Source organism: Thermoascus crustaceus, assembly GCF_041956765.1.
Source record: "Thermoascus crustaceus strain CBS 181.67 unplaced genomic scaffold VTN00scaffold_2, whole genome shotgun sequence".
NCBI classification, from domain to species: Eukaryota; Fungi; Ascomycota; class Eurotiomycetes; order Eurotiales; family Thermoascaceae; genus Thermoascus; species Thermoascus crustaceus.
Window position 1 is genome coordinate 4029943 of NW_027192528.1, and position 26620 is coordinate 4056562.

General features: G+C 51.3%; 11 protein-coding genes across 11 annotated transcripts; 7 read left to right on the forward strand and 4 right to left on the reverse strand.

Annotated features, from left to right (window-relative positions):
* Nucleotides 1–438: 438 nt before the first annotated feature.
* On the reverse strand, nucleotides 439–820 carry VTN00DRAFT_4951 (uncharacterized protein; the record flags this gene model as incomplete). Its single annotated transcript, XM_069431430.1, has 2 exons — nucleotides 439–617; nucleotides 667–820. The coding sequence occupies 2 exons, from the start codon at nucleotides 818–820 to the stop codon at nucleotides 439–441; spliced, it is 333 nt and encodes a 110-aa protein (XP_069290466.1).
* Nucleotides 821–947: 127 nt separating this feature from the next.
* On the reverse strand, nucleotides 948–2588 carry VTN00DRAFT_4952 (uncharacterized protein; the record flags this gene model as incomplete). The annotated part of the gene is made up of 3 exons (XM_069431431.1): nucleotides 948–2185; nucleotides 2237–2437; nucleotides 2513–2588. The coding sequence occupies 3 exons, from the start codon at nucleotides 2586–2588 to the stop codon at nucleotides 948–950; spliced, it is 1515 nt and encodes a 504-aa protein (XP_069290467.1).
* Nucleotides 2589–2643: 55 nt separating this feature from the next.
* On the forward strand, nucleotides 2644–2990 carry VTN00DRAFT_4953 (uncharacterized protein; the record flags this gene model as incomplete). The annotated part of the gene is made up of 2 exons (XM_069431432.1): nucleotides 2644–2715; nucleotides 2769–2990. 2 exons carry the CDS (start codon nucleotides 2644–2646, stop codon nucleotides 2988–2990), a joined length of 294 nt encoding a protein of 97 aa, XP_069290468.1.
* Nucleotides 2991–4353: 1363 nt separating this feature from the next.
* Nucleotides 4354–4737, forward strand: VTN00DRAFT_4954 (uncharacterized protein; the record flags this gene model as incomplete). The annotated part of the gene is made up of 1 exon (XM_069431433.1): nucleotides 4354–4737. The coding sequence occupies one exon, from the start codon at nucleotides 4354–4356 to the stop codon at nucleotides 4735–4737; it is 384 nt and encodes a 127-aa protein (XP_069290469.1).
* A 3178-nt stretch (nucleotides 4738–7915) lies between these two features.
* On the forward strand, nucleotides 7916–10758 carry VTN00DRAFT_4955 (uncharacterized protein; the record flags this gene model as incomplete). Its single annotated transcript, XM_069431434.1, has 6 exons — nucleotides 7916–8428; nucleotides 8488–8600; nucleotides 8674–8912; nucleotides 8976–9168; nucleotides 9224–9816; nucleotides 9869–10758. 6 exons carry the CDS (start codon nucleotides 7916–7918, stop codon nucleotides 10756–10758), a joined length of 2541 nt encoding a protein of 846 aa, XP_069290470.1.
* Nucleotides 10759–11661: 903 nt separating this feature from the next.
* VTN00DRAFT_4956 (uncharacterized protein) lies at nucleotides 11662–13464 on the reverse strand (the record flags this gene model as incomplete). The annotated part of the gene is made up of 4 exons (XM_069431435.1): nucleotides 11662–12629; nucleotides 12689–12974; nucleotides 13028–13168; nucleotides 13231–13464. The coding sequence occupies 4 exons, from the start codon at nucleotides 13462–13464 to the stop codon at nucleotides 11662–11664; spliced, it is 1629 nt and encodes a 542-aa protein (XP_069290471.1).
* A 510-nt stretch (nucleotides 13465–13974) lies between these two features.
* Nucleotides 13975–15111, forward strand: VTN00DRAFT_4957 (uncharacterized protein; the record flags this gene model as incomplete). Its single annotated transcript, XM_069431436.1, has 3 exons — nucleotides 13975–14192; nucleotides 14259–14462; nucleotides 14523–15111. 3 exons carry the CDS (start codon nucleotides 13975–13977, stop codon nucleotides 15109–15111), a joined length of 1011 nt encoding a protein of 336 aa, XP_069290472.1.
* Nucleotides 15112–15204: 93 nt separating this feature from the next.
* VTN00DRAFT_4958 (uncharacterized protein) lies at nucleotides 15205–17433 on the forward strand (the record flags this gene model as incomplete). Its single annotated transcript, XM_069431437.1, has 1 exon — nucleotides 15205–17433. One exon carries the CDS (start codon nucleotides 15205–15207, stop codon nucleotides 17431–17433), a length of 2229 nt encoding a protein of 742 aa, XP_069290473.1.
* Nucleotides 17434–18945: 1512 nt separating this feature from the next.
* Nucleotides 18946–19835, reverse strand: VTN00DRAFT_4959 (uncharacterized protein; the record flags this gene model as incomplete). The annotated part of the gene is made up of 5 exons (XM_069431438.1): nucleotides 18946–19169; nucleotides 19257–19375; nucleotides 19449–19580; nucleotides 19636–19714; nucleotides 19787–19835. 5 exons carry the CDS (start codon nucleotides 19833–19835, stop codon nucleotides 18946–18948), a joined length of 603 nt encoding a protein of 200 aa, XP_069290474.1.
* Nucleotides 19836–23038: 3203 nt separating this feature from the next.
* Nucleotides 23039–25105, forward strand: VTN00DRAFT_4960 (uncharacterized protein; the record flags this gene model as incomplete). Its single annotated transcript, XM_069431440.1, has 2 exons — nucleotides 23039–23392; nucleotides 23450–25105. 2 exons carry the CDS (start codon nucleotides 23039–23041, stop codon nucleotides 25103–25105), a joined length of 2010 nt encoding a protein of 669 aa, XP_069290475.1.
* Nucleotides 25106–25642: 537 nt separating this feature from the next.
* Nucleotides 25643–26407, forward strand: VTN00DRAFT_4961 (uncharacterized protein; the record flags this gene model as incomplete). The annotated part of the gene is made up of 2 exons (XM_069431441.1): nucleotides 25643–25937; nucleotides 26022–26407. 2 exons carry the CDS (start codon nucleotides 25643–25645, stop codon nucleotides 26405–26407), a joined length of 681 nt encoding a protein of 226 aa, XP_069290476.1.
* Nucleotides 26408–26620: the final 213 nt, after the last annotated feature.

Sequence of the window (26620 nt, forward strand, 5' to 3'; positions counted from 1 at the left end):
TGCATCTATCATACCACCCTGCCCCCATTCATGCCGACATCAGCCAGCCACTCCTTGACACAATCATGGCTGAATTCCTGTACGGACGGGAAAGGCTGCTTCACTGCAGATAAACCTGCGAGTAGCATTTCTACATTGTACACCGCTTGATTACCCGACCACTCGTTTTCATCATTCCTTTCGGCAAGGTGGTGTCGCTTGCTCGGCAGGGATAATAGTGTCCCGGTGAAGTCATCAGTCTGCAGGTAGTATCCATATACTAGGCAAGAAGATGAAATTGACATGATCCACGTATTCATACGATCATTTTGGGGAAAGACCCATCTCTAACATATATACAAACAATACATCACCTCAGCGAAAACAATATGGGGAATCTGCTGTAGGCAAACTCGATAAGAGTCAAGAAACAGTTCTAAAGCACAGCAAGAACTCTCCTCAGCATCTGCGGGTTTGAGACACAATGGCAAAGTGTAGGCAAGATTCCCCGGGCAACGTGAACAAGACAGCACAGGTGGGTAGTTGAGCTATATACGTTGCCGCAAGAACGTACAAATCCAAGTGGATATTTCGTAGACGCAGGAAATTCAACAATTGCCAGCCCATGTCTCGTTTACCTCAGGACGCATGTATACAAATAGATAACACTAATCGGTAACGCCTTACACGTGGAAAAAAAACACATAGCCAACAGGTTCGTGGTGGCCATTGAACCAAAAAGAATACCCGGAAACGAAGGGGCCTTTGCCCTTCGCGTAAGATTCAAAGCTAAACAGTCAAATGGATTTAGACTGGCTAATTGGACAAGATAATCACGCATTTATCATCATCTCTCATCAAGGTCATGAAGACTTATGCGTCACTCAGACAGTGTGAAGGCAAGATGACCGCGACGGGCCTTTGAAGCCGGTCTGAATCCATCGATCTGGCCAACCCCCACGGACTCGCTAGCTGGCCCACTGCTGCTGCGAGAAGGGGTCCTCCATGGGTGGAGGTGGCGCAGGTGTGGAGTCAAACAAGGTCGAGGGCCACATCGCGGCGGTTGGGGAGCTAGTCATGGGGAGACTAGTCATGGGGAGACTAGTCATGGGAGCTGAGACTGGCTCACCACCCGGGATGTAGGTTTGGGCCTGGGGGATAGGGTAGTCGTGCTGCATTGGAAGGGGCTTGGGCTCCATAGCCATGTTGGCCTGGAGTTGTTGCTCCAGCGCCGCCGTCGACTCATTGGCGGATTTGAGGAAGTCATCGATGTTGACCGACTCGAGGTTGTTCGAGGCTAGTAGCTGCGTCTGCGGCAGGCCAATGAACGACGAAGCTGAACTAAAGCGAATTTGATCAACATCGGAGCCGTCGCTTACGCTGTGAAGGTCATGGAGGTCATTGTTCGAGGTCCCTAAGCCGGGAAGGCCGTCAATGTCGGATACCTCACCAGACGACGAAGTTGCCAACCCCGGTTGACTGAAAGTATTATAGTCGAAGCTAGAGTATGAGGGGGGTTGGCTGTTCGTGGCCGCGGATACACCGGAGCTGAACAGGGGGAAACTCGACCAGTCCACTGGAGGTGCGCTCAATCCGGCAGAACCCAATGGGAATTCGGTGTCCGGGGATGTGAAGTAGGCATCCTGGAAGGAGTCCTGGAATGCCATTGAGGTCATAGGCGAGTTTGTGGTTGTAGTCGTGCCAAATGGAGAGAATGACGAGATGTCGAGTGGCGGTATTTGGGTATTGATCTGCTCCAGATTTGGAACGGGAGCACTCTCTGGCGAGCCATGTTCTGACTTGACAAGACGCTGAGGTTGAGGTGCACTGGTGATTTGATCCAGTCGCTGAGACAGCTCGTGTCCTAGGACAGCTTTCTGGGTCAACGGGAGATGGTCGACGGAGCGCTGGGCAATGTCTGACGTCGAGTGGATGGTGTGAGATCTCGGGATCGTGTAGGGCATTCCACACTTGTGGGCCATGTCGTTGTGCTTGTGGGCAGGCTTGTGATGGCCATCGCGGAAGACAGTGAGTGTGCTTTCCGACTTCGTCGACGTCAGACGCGGCTTCCTAGGTTCCGACGGGATAGCCGGCTGCGTTGGGGGCACGCTGGTCTCTGGGACCGGGTCGAGGTGATGTTCTTTCTTCAGCGCACATGTGCAGCGTTGCCCGTGGGAGCAGCCACAACAACGCTGGCGATGATCCTCTGTAATCAAATCAGAAACTGATTGCAACCCGTCACCCTCAGCATGCTCACGTTTATGATCTCCCTTGTCATTGACATTGTTGGGGTCAGATTCATGGTTGCTGGTGTTGTTGTGATTGGTGTTGTTATTGTTCTTTTTCTTGTCACCGCACTCGCACTTTACGTGGGTTGTCCTCGACTTGCGTAGGCCTCGACAGTGGGCACATTGAGAGACTGGTCGGCCCTTTTTGTTGATGTGGGTCAAGGGTCGATCTTTGTTGTGTCAGCTAGAGAACTGGACGTGCCAAAAATGATGCCCCATGTGAGAGCAGAAGCAAGTCGACATACCACTGTGGTGACAGCTGCTGACACGGTGACCCCGGACGCAAGCTTCACAAGCCCACTTCTCGCCATCGATAAGCATTGCCGCGGTTTACTGGTGAGAGGACATGCGACGATTCGCGGAGTGTAAGGAAAGTATGAAGGATAGAAAGATAAGAAGCTCGAAGGAGCGGACTGGCCGTCAAGGCGAATGTAGAGGACCAGCGGCTGTCACGCAGCCAGCGGGAGACGATATGAACCGGCGTCTATAATGAATTCGTAGATACGGCAGAACGACAGAGCATCCAAACAGCCAAAACCGACGGGTATCTCGAGTAATCTCTGCGATGCGCAAGAAGCCAAACGCCGTTGTCCACGCGTCGGTCAAGACTCGGGAGAACGGCCCGTTGGGAGTATAGCGCAGCAGGAATTGAAGAGGAAGGGGGGCCCAAAGCCTACGCACCGTTTGGCGCCGGCCGTAAGACAGGACACCAAATATCGGTAGTGGCGGCCAAAACGAAGTGAGGGAGACCTATGGGCAGGTGGGAGGGTTGGGGGGAGATGAAGAAAAAGAAGAGGAGAAAAACGTGAGGGGGGCGAGGGCGACTGGCAAAAGAAGTAGTTCGGGGGACGGGGGGGGCAGAGCGTGGGTGAAGTTGCCCAGGTGGTTGGTGTGGCGTGCCGGAGGAGCAGCACGCCGACGACGGGCCGCCGAGGTGCGTCGACTCGCGCCGTCGCAGTCAGCAGGATCTGCTGGGAATGGCTGTTTGGGCTTATCGTGGCAGAATGTTGTACTCCGGCTGCCCTGCTTTCGTCCGGTATGATAATAACCCCCCAGTAGCAATAACACCAACACCACGGGACGGTGGTTGCGGGCGGGTTTCGGCCAGGTCTACAAGGCACACCTTTCACCGGACACAGAATACAGCAATTGCGATGTCCCGAGGCAAAGGCATGGAGAAAAGGCAAGATGTCCCGCGTGAGCAGTCGTAGAAGCACACGGCCCTTGGTGCTCGTGACGATGGATGACCCAGGCAAATTTGGCCTGGACGCGGAAGATCAGATAACTTTTCTGAAGAACTGAAAAGTTACGTGCCTTCCACTCGGATAATCGATGGGATGCGCTGTCGAATATAATTGTCTACCATCCGGGGTCGTACTGGTGTGCGCATCGACCAAGCCCTCCGTCCTACACAGCCCTTCCCAGTGTGCCTCGAGCACGAGCCCACGAGCAGAGTTTCCGCTCTGGAGTCTGCCAAACGCTACATCCAGCACCGTCCCAGATCTTCGACGGCTATCGCCTGTTTGGTGGGTTCGGCCTCGCTGACCCAGCCCGATGACCCTCGACTGCCCCAGACTGCTGCCCCATGCCCCGACGGCGTCTTGACCGGCCACCGCGGTCCGGTGTAAAGAGTCTATCGACGTATTCGTCTCCCGACTAACTTTGGCTATCTGTGCGTGCTCATTACTTCATATCATCCTGGATGCCGATGCAGGTCTTCTACTCCCTACCTTCGTCAGACAGAATGTCCTGCCAGGCTGGTAGCCTTTCTACAAGCTGGGGTCCTTATTCGGGTGGGAGAAGGCAAGGCCTCCCAGCGGCTCTCAGCAAGACGTATGTGTGGGTGAGAATGGCATCCAGGCGATCGCGCGATGCACATACGCAAGTTAGGTATGCAGCACGCTGCGGTTGGGTTGGCCCCCCTGCCGCCCATCTTCGGCAGGCGCGTTGCTGCCAGGGAAGCCCTGTTCTTGCCAGGCTTCTAGAAAGAATTTTGCGGTCTTCTCTTGCATGCGCTAAACCGGCCGCTGAGCAACATCATTGGATTACATCGTGCCCGCGGACAGGAACTCGACGCTGCTGCGCCATGGGCATGGTGCCAGGTGTTCATGCTCGCGTCCCGCAATGGACTCGTCTCCACAGCAGTAGCTGGTCGGCAGTGCCTGCATTCCCGGGCTGCTGGGCAGGAGAGGGCAGGAGAATGCTACCCTTTCGGGTGCAGAGCCATAGGCCTATGCTGCTCTCACGAATGTATCCTCATCGCATTGTGTCGGCGGCTAGCGTCGCGCCCGAACACGAAGATCAACCGGCGCACAGAGCGAGAGGCCTATGCGAACTGACTGCGGAGAGCAAGCCATCGAGGGGCGATCTCTTTGTTGCTGCGGGATGGCGTCACGGCGCTGGGCCGCCACCGAGTCGACGGACGCCGTTAGCCTCGGGTCATGTGGCCGAGCAGCTCCCGAACGCCTGATCTGCAACGCCGGCCAATCGTGTCTGGCCCTTGCACCGCTCGCCTGATGCCAGGGTGAAGCCTGTATGTCACCATGTCGAGCATGCGGAGGCCGGCGCCTTGTCTAGCCGCCGGCTAATCCCCGGAATCCTGCGGAGCGTGCCGTACGGAGGATGGGCCTCCACTCTTGTAGCCTTCTCCTTCCCTGTGCTGTTACTTCATCAAGGCACGGTGCTCCGTACTCCGTCCTCGGTGGATCTCCACCCCCCAAAGTCGGGGGTTTGGCATTTCTGGGGAAGCACTACGATACTAGGACGACTTAGGACAACTCCGTTCAGAATCAAGACATGGCTCGCTCTCATGTCCTGACCCCGAGGCTCTGTCTGTAGATGAAACAATCTCCTTCTTTTCTCCTTTATTCTGCCTCTTGACCCCTTGGCCTGGACGGTCGTTTCAACCCTGCAGAAGCTGGCCTCGAAGCAAAGATCTTGCAAGATGAGCATCGTACTCACACACACACACACGACAGCACCCTGGGCAAAAGTAAAAAAAGAGATGCAGTGCATCATACATATATTACCCAGAACTGGACATCTTGACGATGCCTTCTCTGGAAGTTCTTCGATCCCCTCCGAGGCTCGGAAACAAGTTGGGGTCATTTACAGAGGCTGGTTTCAGCCCGGGCGTTTGGTGTTCCATTTATAGGTACTATCCCGCTTCACCTTTCCAGATCAGATTTCCGCAGTACCTCTTGCCGATCTACCTAAAGCATGAGAATATCGTGCCAGGATACCCTTCGAAGATCATGACCCCGTCATATCCCTGCATCCTTTCTTTTGCATGTTCCATCGGGCTATCCGAAAATCGGCCTAGCTGCTAATCTCCCAACTGAACGTGTTACACTTACTACTATCATACTATGCCATAGAAGGAGGCATGCAGGATACATGAAATCAATGGGCAATCAAGACCATATTCCGTACATGCTCTAGCCTTTTTCCCCCTACCTGCCCGCCTTCCCCCTATCTTTCACGTTATGCCTGTATGCATACGTAGTCGTAGTAGTCGTAGACCAGACCAGACCGTGCCTTAGCTTTTTAGTTATTGTAGTAATACGATTGTGTCAGTATTCACCACGGTTCTAACCTAATGCCAGGGCTGTCACTTGTATAAGCACCCACCTATTCTGTTCTCCTTCCATCCTTGTCAGCAGTCTCTTCAGTCAGTCCATCCATCTATGGATCCAGTCCATGGGGTCCTAATCGGGCCTGGGCAAGGATATTAAGATGGAATGGGCTTCATCACCATGCACGGCTAGTTCAAGAAAAATAAGATTGACTATACCACGATAGGCCAATGCTGCCTGCAAGTTTTCCAACTTTTTCTTTCCTATATGAGGAAAGAAGGTTTGGCTGGCTGCTGGCTGGCTGGCTACCCCTGTCAGAAAGACTCAAGGATCTTCAGGTAATTTTTTTCTATGATCGACAACGCAGGTGTTCTAGAAAACTAGAGAAGGCGACAGGGACTTTGCGCCCCGACGCACAGCTAGCCTACGCCTCTTGTCTTTTCTTCTTGTCTACAGGCAGGCCGGCCAGCCTTGTACAGTCCAGGGCAGGGCGGGCAGGAAAGGGGGGGGGGGAGGGGGGGCTAACAAAGCCAATGACTGACTAATTGGGCAAAAAAGTCCCCGAGGAGGGATTGTTAGTCCTGCAGAGAACGCCACAGAATCTCACCCAATGATCCATGATGTTTTATAGGGCCGAGATCGATCTGCGGCGTACTCCATACGTCGGTAGGCCAAAAAGTTAAGTCCCTAAACATTACATAGCAGACAGCATTGACATTTGACTTGTAATGTTCTGCTCTCGAGTAATCGTAGCATTAAAGGCAGGTATCAAGTTGACGATGATGTGCTCGTCAAGGATTCCAATCTGTATGAGGTGTCAAGCCTCAACCTAAGGGCCATTGGTTTTAGGTCCTAGGAAAAGTGAGCTGTACATTAGCGAGGTACGGAGTCAACATTCGCTGTTGTGTCCAGTTGGCAAACTGCGCGACGTGACCCTACGCAGGAGAATAAAGTTCCCCAACGTCCAGCGAGATACCCCCCCCCTCCCTCCCCCCCTTCCAGGTTCGTTAAAACGAACGGATCCAGAAGGAAATAGGTGGTGCATGAGGACTTGATCAAGGCCTCCCGCTGCCAGATACGGTCAACTCGACCCCTGCGACGTCGTGCCGGCGTGGGCTTGACATACATACAACCAGCATCACAACTGACTGATGATTAGTCGAAAATTGAATAAAGCTCTAGACTGTACTAGAGTGCATACTGTGGTCGTCAACAAGGAGTAGCAGACACGAGGGACACGGCACAGAGAAGCACCAGGGCTGGAAGAACTGTGCGAAATCAGATGCAGGGGTTACGGAGTCATTGCCCTTCGCCAGGTGATTGGACTAGCTAGATAATTAACTCATAGAGGATTCTGGGATGGGAATGATGTAAAGTCAAGAGCCGCACGAGGTTATATGGTCCATTCCGACTGTGAAGGGACGGCAGGTAGGAAGAAGAGATTGGCGTTGATGGCTTATTGCATCATCCACGAGGACAACGCCAAGAGCGTCATGGAGCAAATTTAGACGCTTTAGAAGCATATAATACAAGATAAAGACAGAAGATGGTAAAGAATGAGGCCACTGGACGCTTGAGCGATTCTTTGCTGAGCTTCGAAGGGAGCTTCCGCGCAGTGGGAGTGCCGTCACACTTCACGCACCCAGAACTTCCACCTGGCCAAAAAGCATTATGATGCATCGCCAGACCGGGAGGAAAGCTCCCTCTAAAACTCCCTTTGACATATTCATGCGCGCAGAGCAAGATGTAATCCGACCGTAGATCGTGCTCGCTTTAGCACGTCCGGCTCGACTGCAGAAACTCGAGAGTCTGGGCCGGTGGGAAATAGTATTAATCCGTCGCTGGACGCAGAAACAAAAAGCCGGATCTCCGCCGCGACGCGATCATCCAATATGAACTATATCCTCGTCCGCAAGCCATGTCGCCGTCGATGTCGAGAACCGCCATATTTTTTTGTCGCGCGACGATGTTTGATGCGTCCTGCTCTCTGGGGGCCTGCTGCCCGCGCTAGCCCATTCAAACCCCCCGCCCATGGAAAATTAGCCTGTTAAAAACTTGCCTCTCTCTCCTCACATGGCTGAGAGCGCTCCTCGTCCCTACACCTCTCCTCACCCACCGTCCGGAGACCCGCTCCATCCACCACACAAACCTACCACGGTCCCTGACGGTGAATCTGCAAATATGAATCCCAGGGAGCATTCAGATATGCCTCCGGCCCCGTCATATCCGTCTCCTAACGCGGCGCAGATGGGTCAAGGGACGATGCAATACTATTCCAACCGTCAACTGACGGCAGACGAGCTCCTGTCCGCAGAGCTTTCGCGCGAAACATCTGGCGCCAACCTCGCTGATGGCTCGAGTAACGGTCTCCATCATGGCCAGTCGATGGTCCTGGGGTCCAATCCTGGCACGTCCGAGATGGGCCGCACGACGTCTCCAGAGCAGCAGCACAACCATATGCTGCAATTCACCCCCAACCAGCAGGTTGGAGTCGATCCCAACCACGACTTGAGCTACGGGGACCAGAGCGCGAGAAGGAAGCGATCCAAGGTATCCAGAGCCTGTGACGAATGCAGGCGCAAGAAGGTACAACACACTTTCCTTAGACGCGCGACGCGACGAAGCTAACTCTCACGGTCTCTCAGGTTCGATGTGATGCAACCTCCGAGGCTGGTGTCGAGACCTGTTCCAACTGTCGTCGTCTGGGCGTTGCATGCCAGTTCAGCCGAGTGCCGATGAAACGCGGTCCTAGTAAAGGGTATGAGCAGCTTGTTTTTCGATCCGGGTTCATACTTTACCGTACGGGAGCAGCAGCTGATGAGATATACTAGATACATCAAGGAGCTGGCGGAGCGTTTGAACACGCTCGAGAGTCAAATGCAGCCGTCCATGAGCCACACTGATATGCAGTACCAGATGAATGAGGTGTCGTCGCCAAGAGGCTACCAGGAGTTCTCCCCTCCAATGGATGGGAGTTTGCTTAGTCGTAAACGGACTTTTTCTATGTCTGAGGGCTTCTCAAGCTCTGCATTTCCGCAGCCGCCCTTTCAGCACCGTACCCAACCTATTGGTTCGTGGTCGTCCTTTAACCAGGCTCAAACACTTCAACCTAACATGGCCAACGTGAACCCAGGAGACACTAGCAATATCCTCCCTGACTTCCTGACCGGCACCATGGGTAACGGCACGGCAACTAAGAATGGCGTCCCATTCTGGTCTTCTGGTGACACTGAACACGGGCTTCCAGCCCCTGCAGACGTGTCTGATGTCAAGCCAGCTGCAGAAGACACTACCCCGGTGGAAATTGACGAAGGCGCCCTTAATGCGTATGTTCTTATCATTTCACATAATGGAACAGGACAGAATCTAACAGATATTTAGGTACTACCGGGTTATCCACCCCATTCTTCCCATTCTGCCCAACTCAAAGGATCGTGTCCTAGAAATCCTACATCAATGCAGCCGTGAAGTCCAGGAGGTGTTCCTGCATGCTCTGTATGCGGTCACAGGGACCAACCTTTCCCGCTTGGAAAAGCCCTTTGACAAGGTGTTGTCTTTCGAGAATGCTCAGGAGCTGGTGATGGCGCAAGCTCGTGTGTATTATCAGATACGTTCTACTGCAACCAACCTGATCTGGCTTCAGATCCTTCTCTTTATGGTTCTCGAGTCTGATTCACGTGGACCCGACAACTTCCGCGGTAAGAACGGTATCCCGAAGGGCACGCTCGCGGAATTAGCCGGCAAGCTGAGCTTTTCCCTCGCGAAAAACCTGGGCCAGTTGAGGTTGGGCAAACGATTCGAGAGTCCAGACATGGATTCCGATGCCGGCATCGCTCGACGGGGCTGGAATATCGCCTGCATCCTTTGCCGCTGGCACGCGGCAAGTGTGGCTGACCTTGATCCCTTTTCGATCAACGAAATTGCGGCTGCTGGCGACGAAAAGCTTCTGCCGGAATCCACGATGCAGCTTGCAAGTAAGTTGGCAAACCCCATTAAACTCCCGTCGCACCTATCTAACTCTTTCAGAATATTCTACCGTTTTGCCTACTGTTCTCGAAATGCAGGCCTTCGAGGAGGACATAGCTTGGACGAATCACGGCCATGCTCGAGTTGTCAAGTCCGTTCTTTACCACCAGATGGAACGTCTCCGCGCGTTTGAATACAACAGGACTAGCACTCCTGAGTACCAGGCGCATAGTGTCTACTTCGAGGCAGTGGGTCCTCAAGTTTTCTGGACGATGGAGCTCCTCATGAAACGCCAGCTGTACCTATTGAGCCCCTATGAGGTTATCCACTGTGCAGAGATGCTCGTCCAAGAAATGTCCAAGACGACCAACAACCCCCGCGTTCCGTCACCTTTCGATCTCCACTCTTTGGCGCTCGCCACCATGACGCTTCTTGAATCTACCGATATCCCCATGTACGCCAATCTGTGCTGGGAGGCCGTGGGCAAGATCGAGCAGATTCTCGATCGTCGTCAGGAACAGGCGTCCAAAGCTGGCGAATTTGAAAACATCTTTGCCACTCCTGTCTGGGACGCTAGGATTCGTCGTGTCATTGAGTGGAAGCGCTCCAAGGCCCAGGCAGGGCAAACCACGAACGTCAACGCAAACAACGCGGCGAATGCTCCCCCAGTTATGGGCCCGAACGAACAGCGCTCCCTTCAGCATCTCGCAGATCTGGCAGTCGGTGCGGAAGGTGCAGTCACGACCAACGCATCCTCTCCACCAGCTACTACCGTCCCTTCGGGTGACGCCAACGCTGTGGCCACTTCTACTCCTGCCGCTCCGGCCCCTGGCCAGACTAATGCCACCTCGTCCAACCAGGCTCCGCAGCAGCAGGGCCCCGTGTTCATCGATTACACGATCCTGTCGAAGAAGGGTTACCTTAATGTCGTCGGTGGCTTTGCTCGCTGAGTCGACCTCTATCTAATCCGTCTAGTAAAACCAATCACCTACCGGGTACAACGAAAAGCACCCCGCTCCGGTTTAACACATTTCTCCTTTTCTTTTTCTTCTTATGTCAAAATTCCCCACCTTTCTCACTATCCCCCACTCGTGACGAATTCAGTTCACCTAGCAATGGGAGTCGGACGGCGTGTTGTCATGGAGTCTCAAAAAAAAACGGCAGTAGCAATTGAACACATGCATGTTCTAGAGAGGTTCCGTTTGGGATCGGGGCTCCTCTTCTCTTTTTGCTCTGCTTTATGATGGTCTTTCTTCCCTTACTCTGGATCGGGATGTGAAAATTTTTTTTCCCTTCCCCATCTTATGTTTCTAGCTACGCGAGCCCTGCGGGGTTTTATTCGCCATGTATCTGTAGCCGGCTGAGTAATGAATGAAATCGGGTCTTGCCTTTTCTGCAGTACATTGGCATCTTTACGAACATTGTAAGGAAATCACTAAAATTGTAGGATTAAACTTTTAGGCTTTCAGCGTTGCATTCAACCAGAATGTCTTTTGCGCCGCTTTTTTGTTGAAACGCATAAAATTTCGAGTAACCATATTGATGGTACCATGAGTTCATATTAGTGTGATATTGTTATTATTATATTAATCCTCTCCGGACTCTCACTCGACTCTAAACCCTAAAACTGCGAGGTGAAGAACTAAGTTTGTTATCATGCATAGATGAATACCTAGATACCCCTCACATTAACTCCTAGTGAAGCGAAATAGAACACAAAGCAAAAAACAAGACAGACAGAAGACATCCGTCTACAAATAATAAACCTACAAGGAAGGCTGAAAGAGTTTCACAAATGAATAAAGCTATAACTGGATAAATATCCCCAGTCTCTGTCGTGTCATGCACGCACTTCATCTTCCCAACGCGATACGCTTCCAAACACCTTCTACGTCCTCGCACAGCTTCAGGAACCCGTCGTCCTCGAGCTGCTGACAGACCCAGGACTCAACGAGCGCCGTGCGTTCGGGAGTGGGCGTGGAGAGGTATGAAGAGAGGTCCGTGGAGGTGAGGATCTTGGCGGCTGCTGTTGTTATTGCTGCTGCTGCTGCTCCTGCTGTCGGTGGGATGGTTGTGTTATTGTTCCCGCCAGAACTGGCATTGGTGGGAGAAATCTTCCATGCCTCCTCCGACTGTGGATTTAGGTGGATTTGTGACGTCTGCGCGACTGTCGAAGGAGGAGGGAGATGACTTTGGCTTTCCGCGGTGGCTCCGCCGTTTGAGAATATATTATTCGGTCTGATGAAGGGAACGGAGAGCTCGGGATGCTGCTGCTGTGGCAGCGGGTCTGCCCCCAGGAATCGTCTTACCTCTGAATCCGGCTGCAGTGGTCCGTCTGCTGCTGGTGGTGGTAGAATTGTCGTCTTGTTTTCACCTAAGCTGGCGGAGTTTCTGCTATCTTTGAACTCTGATGTTGCTGCTATACCCCCTGTCAGTCCAGGACGGGTCTGGGAAATATCTATGCCAGTGATGGTGGTTGGAAAATACGGAGAGCTCTCTGGCCGCTTTTCGCTGTCAGATAACTTATTGGTAGTGCGGGATTTCGCAGTTTTCTTCCCAGCAGGCTTCGAGAAGGGAAGTTCCCTTTTTGGCGGCAAGATATGGTTCAGCAGCTGAGTGTCATGATAGACAGGTGCCGTAGAAGGTCTATCTTTAGACAGAGAGCTGTCGAGAGCATTGGAGACACCAAGTCCGTAAGACGCACTCTCTTGCGAGAAGTGTGGGACTGTGGATTGGAACTCCTGTTCCTTAAGGATTCTAGATCCACTTGTAGAATTGATTGTATTGTACGTAGTGTGCGAGGAGGAAGATATAGAAGATCCTGCATGATACTAGTCAGCTGTGAAAATCACATTGAGGCAGATGCTGAGCGTGTAGTACCAACAACAGACGATCTGGCTTCGTAAGGGCGTCCTTCTGCCGGCGATTGAGCAGGAAATATCCCATTGTGAGAAGATAGACCGCTCACAGAGAAACCTGAGACAGGAGCACTGGCAGCTGAGGCAGCAGAACTCTGGCCTAACTGCGAGGACGAGGAAAGTGGTCTCAGACTTGGGTGCAGAGGAACACCGCTTGACTCGGTAAAGGGACAATGGAGTGCACTCAGTATTGCCAAGGCATTATAGTAGTCACGATCAGACGAGAACTTGATCTGGAATCGCCGGATCTAGCAGCAGGTTTTCAGCAGGACATGGATATAAAGGTAGATCCTTGACGCACCTGTCCGATATTGCTCGGATATCGCACAGCTAGACAGGGTGATTTCACAATAACGGCAACTGAGGGCTTCGTCTTTCCAATCTGTCTTGACAGAGCCTGGCTAGTAGCTTCTCGAGCCAGAGAGTTGAGGTTGAGGTCTTCCTGAATGAGATTTGTCAGTAACTTTTGAAGGGTCATTGAGAATGACCAGTACAAGGCCGTACTAGGACCTCGCGATTTCGAATCACTTTGAGCAGCGTCTGCTCATGAACATGGTTCGTTTCTGGCGCTGTAACTCGACGCTTTTCAAAGACAGCAACAAGGTCCCCTTGTCCAACAAGATGATGCCAGCTCAGCGGAGCATTGTACTCGATGGAGGTTGTCGTATGGGAGAACTTAGCCAGCACCAGACGAGCAAGTTGGACCGACTGACCAGGACGGTGCGAAATCATAGACATGGCGTAGATTGTGTGCTAGGTATTTGTTCATCTATAATTAAAGATCAAGAGGAAATGGGAAGAAATCTTCAAGTTACAAATCCTCAGGATGGAGAGATAGGGTATGATGGAGACAGGTTTACTACGAGCAAGGGTGGGACGGGGGAAGAAGAGGATCTTGAAGCTGGATATGGTACAGGCAATCAGATGCAATTACTACGAACAGAACCAAAGGATAAAACTATACTACACTCCAGGTCCTGAAAGAAAAAAATAGACAAAAGATATCAAAGAAAAAGTTCCTTTTTTTGTGTATGCCTGTCTCCATGTAGCTTCAGACATCGCAGTGGCCCCCTGGGTCCCAGATCCTCCTTGGTCATGTGACCAGTTGTTGTCCATCTCACCTTCGCCTCCGTCCACGTGATTTTGTCTTGTACACGTGATCTTGACCAGCTCCTCTCCTTCCAAAGTGCCAGGATATCTTCACGTGACCTGCACTAACTTGCCTCTTTTTCTAATTCACGTGACAAGATGGCAGCTAGCCGGAACAATGATGTCCCGAACGCGCCTCCAGCGCCTCTAGCTGCTGCTGGGGATACGCGATCGCTGCGATCTCGAAAGAGATCTCGGGACGAAGCGGAGTCTACAGCAGCAACTGGAGGTGCTGGAGGCAGCTCCATCGAGTCAAGGATACCAGCGAGGCGAAGCGCTTTCAATCGCGATCTCAGCGATTTTCTGAGTACAAGGGGGTATGTCCTTTTTCTGTTGTGTTCTGACATATTATTCCTAGTGATATACTGACTGGTTTCATCTAGCATAACGCCCGAACTCAAGCCAGTCGCGGGGAAACGGGGGATAGATCTATATATCCTCCTAAAAAAAGTTTGCGCGGCAGGGGGATACGACTCCCTCTCCAATCCTCGCAGCGGGGCCAGCCACTGGCGAGACCTTTGTGGGCAGCTGGGGCTGCCGGAGCACCTGTCATTTCAGGTGAAGACTATTTACCAGAAGTATCTTGCGTGAGTGGTCCGATAGATGCCAGTGTCCGAGTTGAAGTCTTGCTAACGGCTTCAACTCAGCGCGTACGAGATTGCACGGCTGCACCAACGAGCGCCGCCAGCGAAAGAGCTTCTGGAGGACGTCCCTGCCGTGGGAGGGGGTCTGCTGTCGCGGACAGTTGAAGAATATCAGGCCTTGGTCAATTCCAGGGTTGACACGCTTGGTCGACTTCTCCGCCAGTTCTTCCCTGCAGAGGCGGGTGATACGCTGAAGAGGTTCTTTAACCTCGAGGCGGAGGCAAGCCAGGAAGAAGAGCCACAGGCAGAAGAGGAAGCGCCTTTACCGGGCGGCAACCTTTCACCTCCTCTCCTCCCCCAACACCCTGACCAATATTACCTGACGCATTTCACCGGGAACGCGACCAGCGACCAGACCTCTGCCATTCACAACACCCTCGATCCGCGTCTCCTCGACCCGCGTCTCTTCGCCCCTTTCACGCCTCATCCTGAGACCATCAACCCCAGTGACCAAATATTGGCCTCTGGCGATACCATCGATTCGTATCTCCTCACTTCTTACGCGCACTATCCTGAACCCACAGACCTGACTGATACAACGACCTCCAAGTGGTTCGAGGAGCAGAAGGAGCAGAACAGCAACTCCAACTAGGGAGCTCTGCAGCGTGAGCCACGACCGAGGCTGCGCGTGGGTGAACACCTTTGCGACCAGGAAGAACAAGAAGAGTCAGTGATGAGCCCAGAGATGGCTACAAATACACCGCGTTCGTCGTTGCGGGAGGGCCTGCGTCAGGCACCCAAGGCAAACCAGCCTTTCACTCCAAACACCGCGCCAGCCAGACAGACGCGTTCGAGTGCCAATGCCGCCTCCTCTCCCCAACCAGCTTCTTCCCAGCCATCCAGCACAAATCCGTCTTCCAACCCTTACAGCGCTCACTTTAATATCAATGATTGGGTGGGAAAAGATGACAGACCGGTCCCTATGGCGACGCGCGAGGTCGCAACTCCTGGAAACCGCCCTGGCTTGTTCATTGGTCAGGATGAAAAAGGCAAGAGCGCCAAACAGCCTGATTTCTATGACCCTTACTATCCCCTCAAGTTTCTTGAAGTCCCCAAGTCGGACCACATCTACAAGCGTGCTCATTACGGTCTTCAGTCTGGGATCCCAGATGAAGTTGATTTTGCGCTTTACCACCTTGTCCAAATTTCCAACCAGCGCTGGGACAAATTCAAGTTCGAAGGTTTTCCATTGCTCGCCGAGACGCTCATGGAGAAGGCCATGGAGATTACTCTCCTTTGCACTGGTGTCAAATGGGAACTTGAATATGACTTCCGCCAACCGATGGACCGAGTTAATGTCCTGAACTCGTTGCAAGGCACGCGCGACCTGCTCGATCGGATCAAGAAAATCCCGGTTACTCTTCCGGATGACACCCTGGAGACCGAAGAATTCAATCATCATCTCAGGAATATCAAAGAGGCCACTCTCGTTCTGCGGAACATGGTTCTCTTGAAGGAAAATGCATACTATGTGGCGCGTTATGCGAAGGGTCTTCTTAGGGACTGTCTCGTCATCCTTATCAACATCCCAAACCAGCCCCGTCTCAACGAAATCAAGAACGATGCCCTGGACATTGCAGAAGAAGTTACCAAGTTCATGAAAACGGACCCGGATGATCCTCTCTGGATTTCTTTGCTCAGATGCCTCGAGTCGCGAGACCGTGCCCACGTTGTGCGCGCTCTATGGGCTTTAACTCATTTTTCAACCGAGATGGAAGAGCCGGAAAGCAATCGTGCCATGGAGCGTGTTCCTCAGGAAACGCTCAGGCAACTGTTCTACCACACACTGCTGGATTGCGACAAGGATATCTTGAGCGGTGCATTGGACTTTTGGTACCAGTACACTCTCATTCCGGAGAACATTGAGACTATGATTGAAGTGTTCAGTCTTCCAACCGTCTTCATACCTCGGATGATCACGCTGTTGTACTACGAAGCGAGGCCTGCAAAACGAGAAGTCGTGCTGCAAGAGGAAAAGATCGCTCCGCCTCCAACCGAGATTCCCCTTGTGCCGCCAGAACTCCACAAGGATCTCATGGAACTAGCTGAACCTGAACGCAGCTCCCGCTGGCTCCGTTGCTGCTTTGTTGAGGATCCAGACTGTGAGATCACCCAGATTGCACTTTGGCAGGCGTACCAGAGCAGATTCGGCAACTCTCAAGCTCCTGGTGGCGGTGTTCTTCCCGCTGCTGAGTTCATTAAAAATGTCAGTACGACGTTCACCAATGCGCAAGCACAGGTCATCAATGGACCGGGCCCTTCAACCAAGTTCATCATCAAGGGTATCCGCCCTCTAGAGACTGCATACACTTTCCAGGGCTTCCCTTATAATTACTGCAAGTGGGCTGTCCTGTCCAATCCGTCGAAGCAGTGTGGCCGCGCCTTTACCAACCCTGGAGAGCTCCGTACTCATGTCTTCACTGAGCACATGGGCCTTAAGCCCACAGATCGTCCTGGCCACTACAACCTTGACAAGGCTGACTCGCCTATTCACACATGTCTCTGGAATGACTGCACGAAGTTCAGATCGACTGGTCCCAGCGATGACACTGCAATGGTCGCCGGTCATGTCGCATCACACTTGCCCGAAGAGCGCGATCCCGATGCGGAGCCTCCGCACCCTAAACGTACTGTCCTCCAACCGCGCATTGTCCGACGGTGGTACTACAATGACACACCTGTCAATGAGAGGGGCGAGCCAGTCGGCGTGGCATACAAAGCTGCACTGATTATGCGCAATATTGCCTGGAATCTTCCCTCCAGAAGTGCAGGACCAAGATACGATAACCTGCCCTGGAAGAAGGCCGTTTTCCTGAGCAATCGCGCGAAAATAATCGAGATTTGGGATCGTAACCGCTCGCTGCGCAAGGAACTCACGGAGCTGATCATGGAATTTGAAAAGGAGGAGCCTTGATGTTTCACCAACTTCTCTATCAGACGGAGCATTCCAGGAACTCGTTTTTTTATCTCTGTGTCATGTACGAATAATACCCCGATTTTCCACAGCTCTTTTTTATCCTTTAATATTGCTCCGGCTTTTCTTTTTTTTCAACCATGAAAGACGGTTGGGCGTGGTAGCTTCGGCTTCAGTGGTCGGCGAAATGGTACTTCTTACAAAAAAAAAGTTAGGGGTTGGTCTGTGGGCATCTATCAATACCACGCATCATCTCTGGCGTCCGTGTCGACTACGTGTGACTGGACCCGTTTTGTTCTCTTCTCATTGAGAGACCTCGATGGTGCTAATCGTGTGTACACTACATCAGACGCGCGCAGCGCCGTCTTGATCAGTTCTTCTCGTTTACTTTTTTTTCTTGTTTTCTATCTGCGGTTTGATGATGTAGCATAACACGGTTTTTATTTTTCTCCTCAGTGGGCGAAAAGTGGAATAGCATGATTATGAAATGTAGTCAGTTTATTGATTACCTGTGAATCCGTACGATGTTTGAGATTAAGTGAGCCTTGTAGCGTAATAGACCTTACTTAGGTACAGCCTTTGAGTTTCTAAAAGCTAGGGGAAAAGGGGGGAACTTACCCTCAGTACGAACCTACGTTTTATCTTCGCGCGTAGCGAAGAGATCCACCTTTCCTTTGCCGTCTACGTAATGTACATGTATGATATGAATTGAGGATGTCAGGACGTAAATACAATACTATCTAATGTTAAATTCCGTCGAACAAAAGAAAGAAAGAGTTTCGATGTATGTACTTATTGTTCTTCGTTACTAGTCTTTCTTTGTTTCCTGGTAATTTGAATTCCATTCTCTCTTTCTCAATATTTAAGGTTAGAGATCCGAGGAAGGGGACAGCCATAGTGAGTGAGTGGGGTAGGGTTTTGACTGTTTCTGCTGATATAGACCCTGACTATGTTCTCTGTATAATACTATATAATACCAGGTAACACCTAAAAAAAAGCAAGAACTCGGTTTAAGTTAGGAGATATTAATTCAATTGCGTAGATAGATTAGGTAGATAGATAGAGACACAGTCACTTAAAGACAAAGAAAAAAGAAAAACGACAAAACGAGGATCTCTAGAAAAAAAGAATATCCCCAACTCGCGGATTCCACATAGCCTCCAATCTCCAATCTCTCGAATAGATAGGTAGATAGATAGATAGATAGATAGGTATCTGTGCGGGAGAGAATTACATACAGTCATAGTTATCTGTGCCTCCAATTTATTATCAACCTAGGTAGGTAAGTAGTCCAGTCAGTCGCATCAACGAACGATGTGTACAGACATTCGACGTTGTTTTGCGGGAAACGATTGAAACCGGGCAATCTATAAATAGGTTAGGTGGGTAGTTAAAGAACCGCTGTCTAGAATCTTCCGAGTTTATCCCATTTTGTTTCACATCGACACTTCGTATCCCTTCTCCGGTCCCGATCTAGTTTTATCATTTCTTATCCGTGTAAAGCCATGTCTTTTACAGGAAGAGGGCGAAGAGAGCTATCAGGATGGATCCAGCGCCAGCGGAGACGGAAAGAGTGGCAGCGGCACCGGTCTGGTTCGCTGGTGCTGCGGTGCTGCTGGAGGATGCATTGGCGGAGCTGCTGGCAGAGTTGCTAGTCGGTGACACGCTGGGGCTGACGCTTCCTGAGGTGGTGGTTGTCAAGGTTGTGGGGGAGGAAGTGGTCATGCTGCCCGACGCTGAAGTAGTCAAAGCCATCAGTATTTGCGATAGTCGTGTTTTCCCAAAACGCTGTCGATGAGTACTTAGGCTAGGTAGGTACTTACTCGTGCCTGTGGCCGAGGTGGTATCAGCACCAGCCTTGGCCACAGTGAACTCCTCGGACTGGGCGAGGATACCGGTGTTTTGCGGCGCGTCCGATTCCAGATTGATCCGATAGTTGTCGCTGTATAGGCGCAGGATGGTCAGTCATGAATCAGGTATGTACATACAATGGTGGGAAAACTCGTGACACATACCCGGGAGCTACGCCCTTTAGGCCGTCAAAGCTGTATGAGCCCTTGGACTTGTCGACATCGTCTGCGATAAGGGTCTTCGTTGGCGGATAGCTGTTCTTGACGAGGTAGATGTTGAATTTGTCTGGGTCGGTGCTGCAATGTCTCCTTTTAGTATGAGAATCTCCTGGATATCTTTTGGAAAACTCACTTAACAGAGCTCCATTTGATGATGTTGGGTTTGCTTAGGTCAAGCTCGGAGCCCTTAGCGGGAGAAGTGACCTGCAGGGCTGCGGTGGAAATGGAATTAGTTTGCTGTACAACATCCATACGCTCTATAGACCAAAAGGGGACCAACTTACCAGCAGCAGATGCGGCGAGCGCGATAATGGAAGCGATCGTGAACTGCATTATGAAAGAGTGCTTTTTTTCAAAGGAAACAGGAAGATCTAGCAAATGATTGTGATTTGCGATTAAAACGCCAGTGGAAACGAGGGTATCTCAAGCGAGCAACTGTATCGACAACGATAGATCCGTACAGTGCAAATATCTATGGGATGGACGACCGAGGGAAGCAGACGGAGGCCTGGTAAAGCCGGGCGATGGAGTTTTAAATAGACGCCGCGACTCAGCGCGCCGTCCACAGAAGCCGGCTCCATGAGCTGTCCAGGGATCGCAGGGCTCAATTCGCGATCTATTTTGAGTAATCTTGGGAGCAAGGCGTGTGGTGCGATAGTCCCATCCACATGCACATGGGCCCTAACAGGTTAGGTAGTCTGAACGAGAGAGAAGAGCGTCACGGTGGCAAGCGAGAAGCACCTATCTTGCCCTGGACAAGCACCTCTAGGGGGGCGATAAACAGATCATGGCGTCCAATACGGACGGGGTGAAGCTGTTGTCAGCTCGAGACCGATCCCTTGATTGGCGCAGCGGAAGGGGGCCTGGGATAAGCGCGATGTGTGGCCCTGGAACATGTTGCACCGGTTCCAACGTTGAAAATTGAACCTGAGCATCCGCTGTATCCCTGCGAAGAAACGTGCTAGGTGGGGATAAAGACGGGGATGAAGCCATGGAGATGGTGATAGACATGCCGTTGTCACCGCCGCTCTTGATGCCGTGAGCCCTTGCGGCGGGGTGTCTTGATCATCCTGCCCTGGCTCCCCTAGCAGTCAAGCAGCAAGGCCCTTCAGATTGCATGAGCTTGGCCAGATAAGTATATCCCTTCCGGATGGACGAAATTGCATCTTCTGTTGGCCGATTACGGCTGTTGCTATGGAGGTTTTTGACAGCTTCCAAGCCGAGGGAAGTCCGTCCTGCCGTAGTCCGGTAGAAACACAACCTCGTTATTGTTCAGTGGTTCAACTGTTCAGGTAGGGTTCCTGTCTCTGGCCCCACCGAGCATGTGTAAGACAGTTGCATCGGCCAGTGCCTGGTCTGACAGTATGTCTGCAAGGAGGAAAACAGACGGCAGGATCAACTAGACCCAATCAGTTCTCTTACTTAGACAGTCTTGCTGTTGGAATTGTGAAAGAGCAGCTGCTCCAACGTGAGTGAGCATCATCATCGCTATTACAGTGCTACTTATGCTAGGTCGCTTCCTTGAATCTCTACGATACCACGCCGGGAAGACAGGATGTTACTCAAGTCAGATCAGAAACGAAATTTCTCGACGGCCCGATGCGACTACGATAAGACGCCTAACTTAGTATATAATCGGCCTAGTAGCCAGTTGATAGTATCCACGGTAAGAAATTTTCCATCTCCACCTCGCCGATTAGCGTATGATCCTTGTGGGCTTGAACGGTAGCAGATAAGAAAAAACTCGTGGCGACATGAGAAAAGCTCCACGTTATGATCATTGCTTATATTCTTCTCTCGGTATTACAAACCTCGTGACCCATCACTCAAGGGCGTGATGATAATGCCCTATGGCATCATACATACCTGTTTTTCAGACTTGAAACGGCACCCTTACCTTGGAATGTAGCTGACCTCGGTGGCATCGTCGACTCAGCTCCGAGTTTCCCCATGAGGCACGCCTTATAACGGGCAATTCATGTTGGCTTCTACCAGATGCTCTGTTCTTCAGCTAGAAAGAATATTATCTGTTGTTTTCTGGGCCCGCCCGGTAGACTGCTACACGGTAGCAATTTGTATGATTTTTCTCACCGTGCTCCGAGGCTGACTGGGGTCATCTGGGTGAATGCTTGATGTGACTTTATCCGAATTTTGCCTCAGATAGGCTCGGAAGATCTGTCTGTCATCTTGATCTAAATTTGGTAACCATTGTGTTTCTGGCTGGTTTAACTCGACGATCATTAGTCCAAAGGCAAATACCCAAATGTCCTAAACAGACTAATTTACGAGATCCTATTACCTATGAATAGATTCCCGTTCTGGGCCAAGGTTTTATTTGTGGCTTTGTTGTACGTGTTTCTCCAGGGTAGTGAGACAAACAAGAAAAATGTCTTTTCTATACTTCGAAGCCCCATATATCTCGTTGGCGCCGGAGAAACCCAACTGCAGTGGAGCTCGCCTAAAGCCCTAAGCGTACACCAGAGACAGAAAAGTATAATTGCTCTCACTATTCGCAGAACCAAAGTCTCATATTCTGCGGCGATGTCTCAGTAAAATATTCGCTATTTTGAAAAAAAATTTTTCTATTTGACTGGGCCTGAATGCAGTTTCAAACTAATTTTCAGGTTATTATTAGTAAACCGGTCTATCTTGGATTGTGCAACCAACATTATCGTTATTCCAGCACGATAATGCTACATAAAAAGTACCTACTCTGCTGTGTAGCGGTCTTTTTTTAGACGAGCTTTCGGTCAGCGAAAATGTCGAGATATCTAATCATCATCGAATGCTTATCGACAGCCGTATCTTGCCTGCGAGTCATTCTTGTCGGACGCGAAGGTCTTGAATAGGCAAATTTCCAGTGAAGGCTGCCAAAAGGCTAGGTTACATTCAGTTTCTGTTCACAGTTTCGTCAGGATATCAATAGTGTTTCAGTAAGTCAGTCCTTCCAGTGATGGTTTTCAACTGGACTGTTTTATGCTGGATCGATGCTACCTCACCTATCTCCCATGATGGGGAAAGATCTATGGTTAATAAATATATCGGCTTATGGGGCCTCTCTGTTGTATTTCTGGATACCACTAGCAACGTTTGCATATGATATTCATTTAACAGGCGCAGTGAAAGGGTCTGAAATTCAGTGCCTTCACTGGATCTATTCACTTAGGACTTTATCACTATGGAATCTATGTGACTCATTCTTTAAACAGAACCGTCACGTGAGGTTGCATTGCAGATTGCACAGACAGGAAACTCCATAAGCTGACGTCGTTGCTCTGTTGTTCTGCTTTATGTGACACTTTATCTTTCTTCTTCCCTTTCATTCTGCCATTCTCTGAACCCAACTTCGCCGTCAATTACCTCTAGCCAGAGCTTTGATATGGAGGCCAGTGCCGGGCATGGCCAAGGTCGGCAAAGACCGGCGATCGCCTGGAGTAAGAACAAAAAAAACCACAGTCCAACAATACACCTTGTGTCTGCAAGCACATGCGGAGAAAATTCCTGAATGAGAATGCAGAGACAGCAATTCTAGTTCCATGGGCATTATTTACATCTGTCCATGGGCTCTTATGGTGTCGGCAGTTGTCCCCAGATCTCGGGAAGTCTCCGGGTCAATGACGAACTTGCGCTTGGACCGCGCCATCCGCAAGGCTGCCTCCAGTGCACACACACTTAACTACCCCTCTACGCACCCAGCGCGACAGCCTCTCTACCCCATATATCTGACTTCTGTCACCGCGACGACAGGTCTCATTGTTATAGGAGGCCTGAATTATAGCATCCTGCTGTATTTTTTTATCCCAGAGTTATGCCAAGAAGACACAGATCGAACGTCCGGCACAGAATCAGCGACTTCGAAGATGGGTGACAACCATGAACGTCTGCGGGAAGTCAGTACATCTTTTCCGCGACGAAGAGATTCATACTTATCACGAATGGTACTTTAGGACCTAGAAAAACTCTACTGTCCTCCACTGGACTCCGCCCTTTTCACCGCGATCGTCTTCGACTACGATCTTGCAGACCGCGACCAGGTCAGGCAGCTCCGCGAGACGCTCGATGCCTTGAAGGCATCTGCTCATGAGCAGGAAGACCTTCCCTTCGATCCTTCGGGTACCAGTGGTCTCAGCGATACCGCTGGTGTTTTCGATACAGATGGCATCCCGTCCGAGCCCAGCACTTCGCAAAATGATACCTGGAGATCTCGAGAGACCGACATGACCAGCCTGGAGTCGGATCTCTCCTCACTTGGCATCGAACAAAAGGGAATACAGCGTAGTGTGTCTAGGTCGACATCAAACGGAGCTGCCGGGCCCATCGTTGGCGCGAATGGATCGTTCGGTCTCTCTGGATCGGGCCTCGACGAGAAGATTGTCTATCTGTCCGAGATGTTCCCGTCCGTTGACATGTTCACGATCAAGCATACCCTGAAGAAATGCGACGAGGATGTGGATCGTTCGATGGATGTTTTACTCAACCTAGCTTTCTTTCAGGAGCAGGGCCCTTCAGATGACGGTACCAAGGTCTCCATTCCGAAAGGAATCGACGGATTTGCGGAACAATCCAATGGGGTGAATGGGAAGAGGAAAGGGAAGAATAAAAAGAACAAGACCCGCGAGCTGCTGCACCAGTCTGAGTGCGACTCATCATATTCCTCGCAGGAGAACATCACGGTTGTCAACAAGTGGGATGTTAGTAAGAAGGACGTGGAATTCATCTACTCCAGAACATCCTCGGTCCTACAAAGGGAAGCGGTGGCTTCTGCCTACCACTCCAATGGGACGTCACTTCCCGCCACCATACGCTCTCTGGCAGCGTCGTATGCACCAAAAGATGAACGTCAGATATTTGACCATCCCGTTATGGCTGCACAAGTCGCGGAACTTAACCAGGAGTTCTCTACAATTCCGAATACGACCCTGGCAGGGTTGCTGAATATAACGCGGAACTCCATATCCGCTGCCAATGAACTTGCAGCAGCCATGTTACGCCAGCCTTCATCTACGCCGCTGTCCGAACTGATTAAGATAACCACGACGCCGCCTATAGTCGATACAGAAGTTGATAAACCGCAATCGTCGAAAGCAAGTACCAGGGTTGTCCGGGACTACAGCAGTGCACGGGATGCTGCAAGCTCTCACCTTATGGCTGGTGCGGAGGCTTTTTCGAAAGCGTCCGTCGCGTATCGACGTGGGAAGTCAGACAGACTGATGGGAGGTGCTGCCGCGTATTACTCCGCTATTGGGCGGGACCATATTGAGAAAGCCAAACGGGAAGTCTCTGCTGCAGCGGATGCGCTTGTCGACTCCCAATCCACGCCGGATCTTCTCGACCTGCACGGCGTCTCCGTACAAGATGCTGTTCGTATTGCAAGTGAGCGAGTCTCGCAGTGGTGGGAGTCCCTGGGAGATGCAAAGTACCGCCCGGGAGGCGGAGGTCCAGCTCGAAGGGGATACAGAATTGTGACCGGTGTGGGGCGACACAGTCACGATGGCACATCCAGGTTAGGTCCGGCGGTTGGGAAGATGCTTGCCAGGGAGGGATGGAGAGTCGAAGTCGGAGAGGGAGTGCTTACAGTAACTGGCATGGTTCGGCGCCGTTGATGCGACCATTTCGTCTACTTGTGTCTCTGCTATATCTATCTGTTTGCTTATTTTGGAGATACCCCCGGGATTTGGAGTTTCTAGATAAGGCAGACGTTTCGATGTCTTCACAGCAGGCCATATCTTGGTGAGCTAGGCTGTTCGTTTATTCAAGAATCAATCATGCTAGCCCACAGTACTGTACATAGGCCAATGCATAAATATACCGGACCACACTCTACAGACAAGACTGAAGTTTTGCCGCGTTGCATATGTTGGTAGCGTTGCTTATCTCGGAATAGAAGACGCGGCGTAGACTGTAGAACGCTCCTCCCCGCATGATGACGTAAAGGGGAAATCCTTCAATATGATGCGACAGCCTGACCGCGCCGTCTCGACGGCTTCAGATTTGATGATGTCCTAGTTCATGTGTAAACGGTCTAGGCCTCGGCATTATTAGTTCGATTTTCTTCCTCAGATACAGGTCCTGAACGGCCATCCTGACTTCCCCACTTTCTCCTCATCTACCTGTACCTTCGATCGATACACACATCGCCTATGCGTTTCCAAGGCATCCAAGCCGCTCTCCGAACTTTTACCACCGCTGTGAGGTCCGTCCCTGCAGGAAGACTACGTGCGGCTATATCATTCCCTTCATTTGGCCGGATTCCATTGCCCTTGTCAGGAGCCACCGTCCTCAAGGCTGCGCCCGCGATCCCGTTCCTGAGCTCGTTTTTCGGCTCCCGGACCGCGCACGCAGAGAGCAACGAAGGAGATAAGGACAAGGACAAAGACAACATGTCGTACCCAGGCAAGAGGAGCGAAGAGGAGTGGAGGGCAGTGCTGACGCCTGGTATGTAACCCCATGTTCAATTTCTATTCAACCTTCAGAGAGATGGAAGACTTTCTGACAAACTTCCTCCTTCTCAACATCCAGAACAATTCCGCGTCCTCCGCCAAAAGGGCACCGAGCCCGCCTTCACCGGCGAATACGACGCCCACTACCCCTCCAAGGGCGTCTACACCTGCGCCGGCTGCCACGCCCCGCTGTACCGCGCGTCTCACAAGTTCAAATCGGGATGCGGCTGGCCCGCGTACTTCGACTCTATCCCGGGAGCCGTCAACCGGCACGTCGACAACTCCTTCGGCATGGAGCGCACCGAAATCGTCTGCGCGAACTGCGGCGGGCACCTAGGCCATGTGTTCAAGGGGGAGGGATTCCCGACGCCGACGGACGAGAGACATTGCGTCAACAGTATCAGTTTGAAGTTTACGGAGGATGAGACAAAGGTTGCGGGGGAGGCGGAGAAGGCGAAGGCTTAAATACTGCGTAAATTAATTGATAATGATTGAGAGAGACAATGATGGAATGATGCGGCTGGGAGCGGATTATGCATACTGGTGTTCTGTTGGAAGAAAAGTGTTTTGAGGGCGTCGAGGTGAGAAGTTGACTGCGATGAGTTTTAGGGTGGACAAAATCATATGAATTTGAGCGATTACGAGTGTGCTACAATGTGATGTTGAAGTATGTATGTG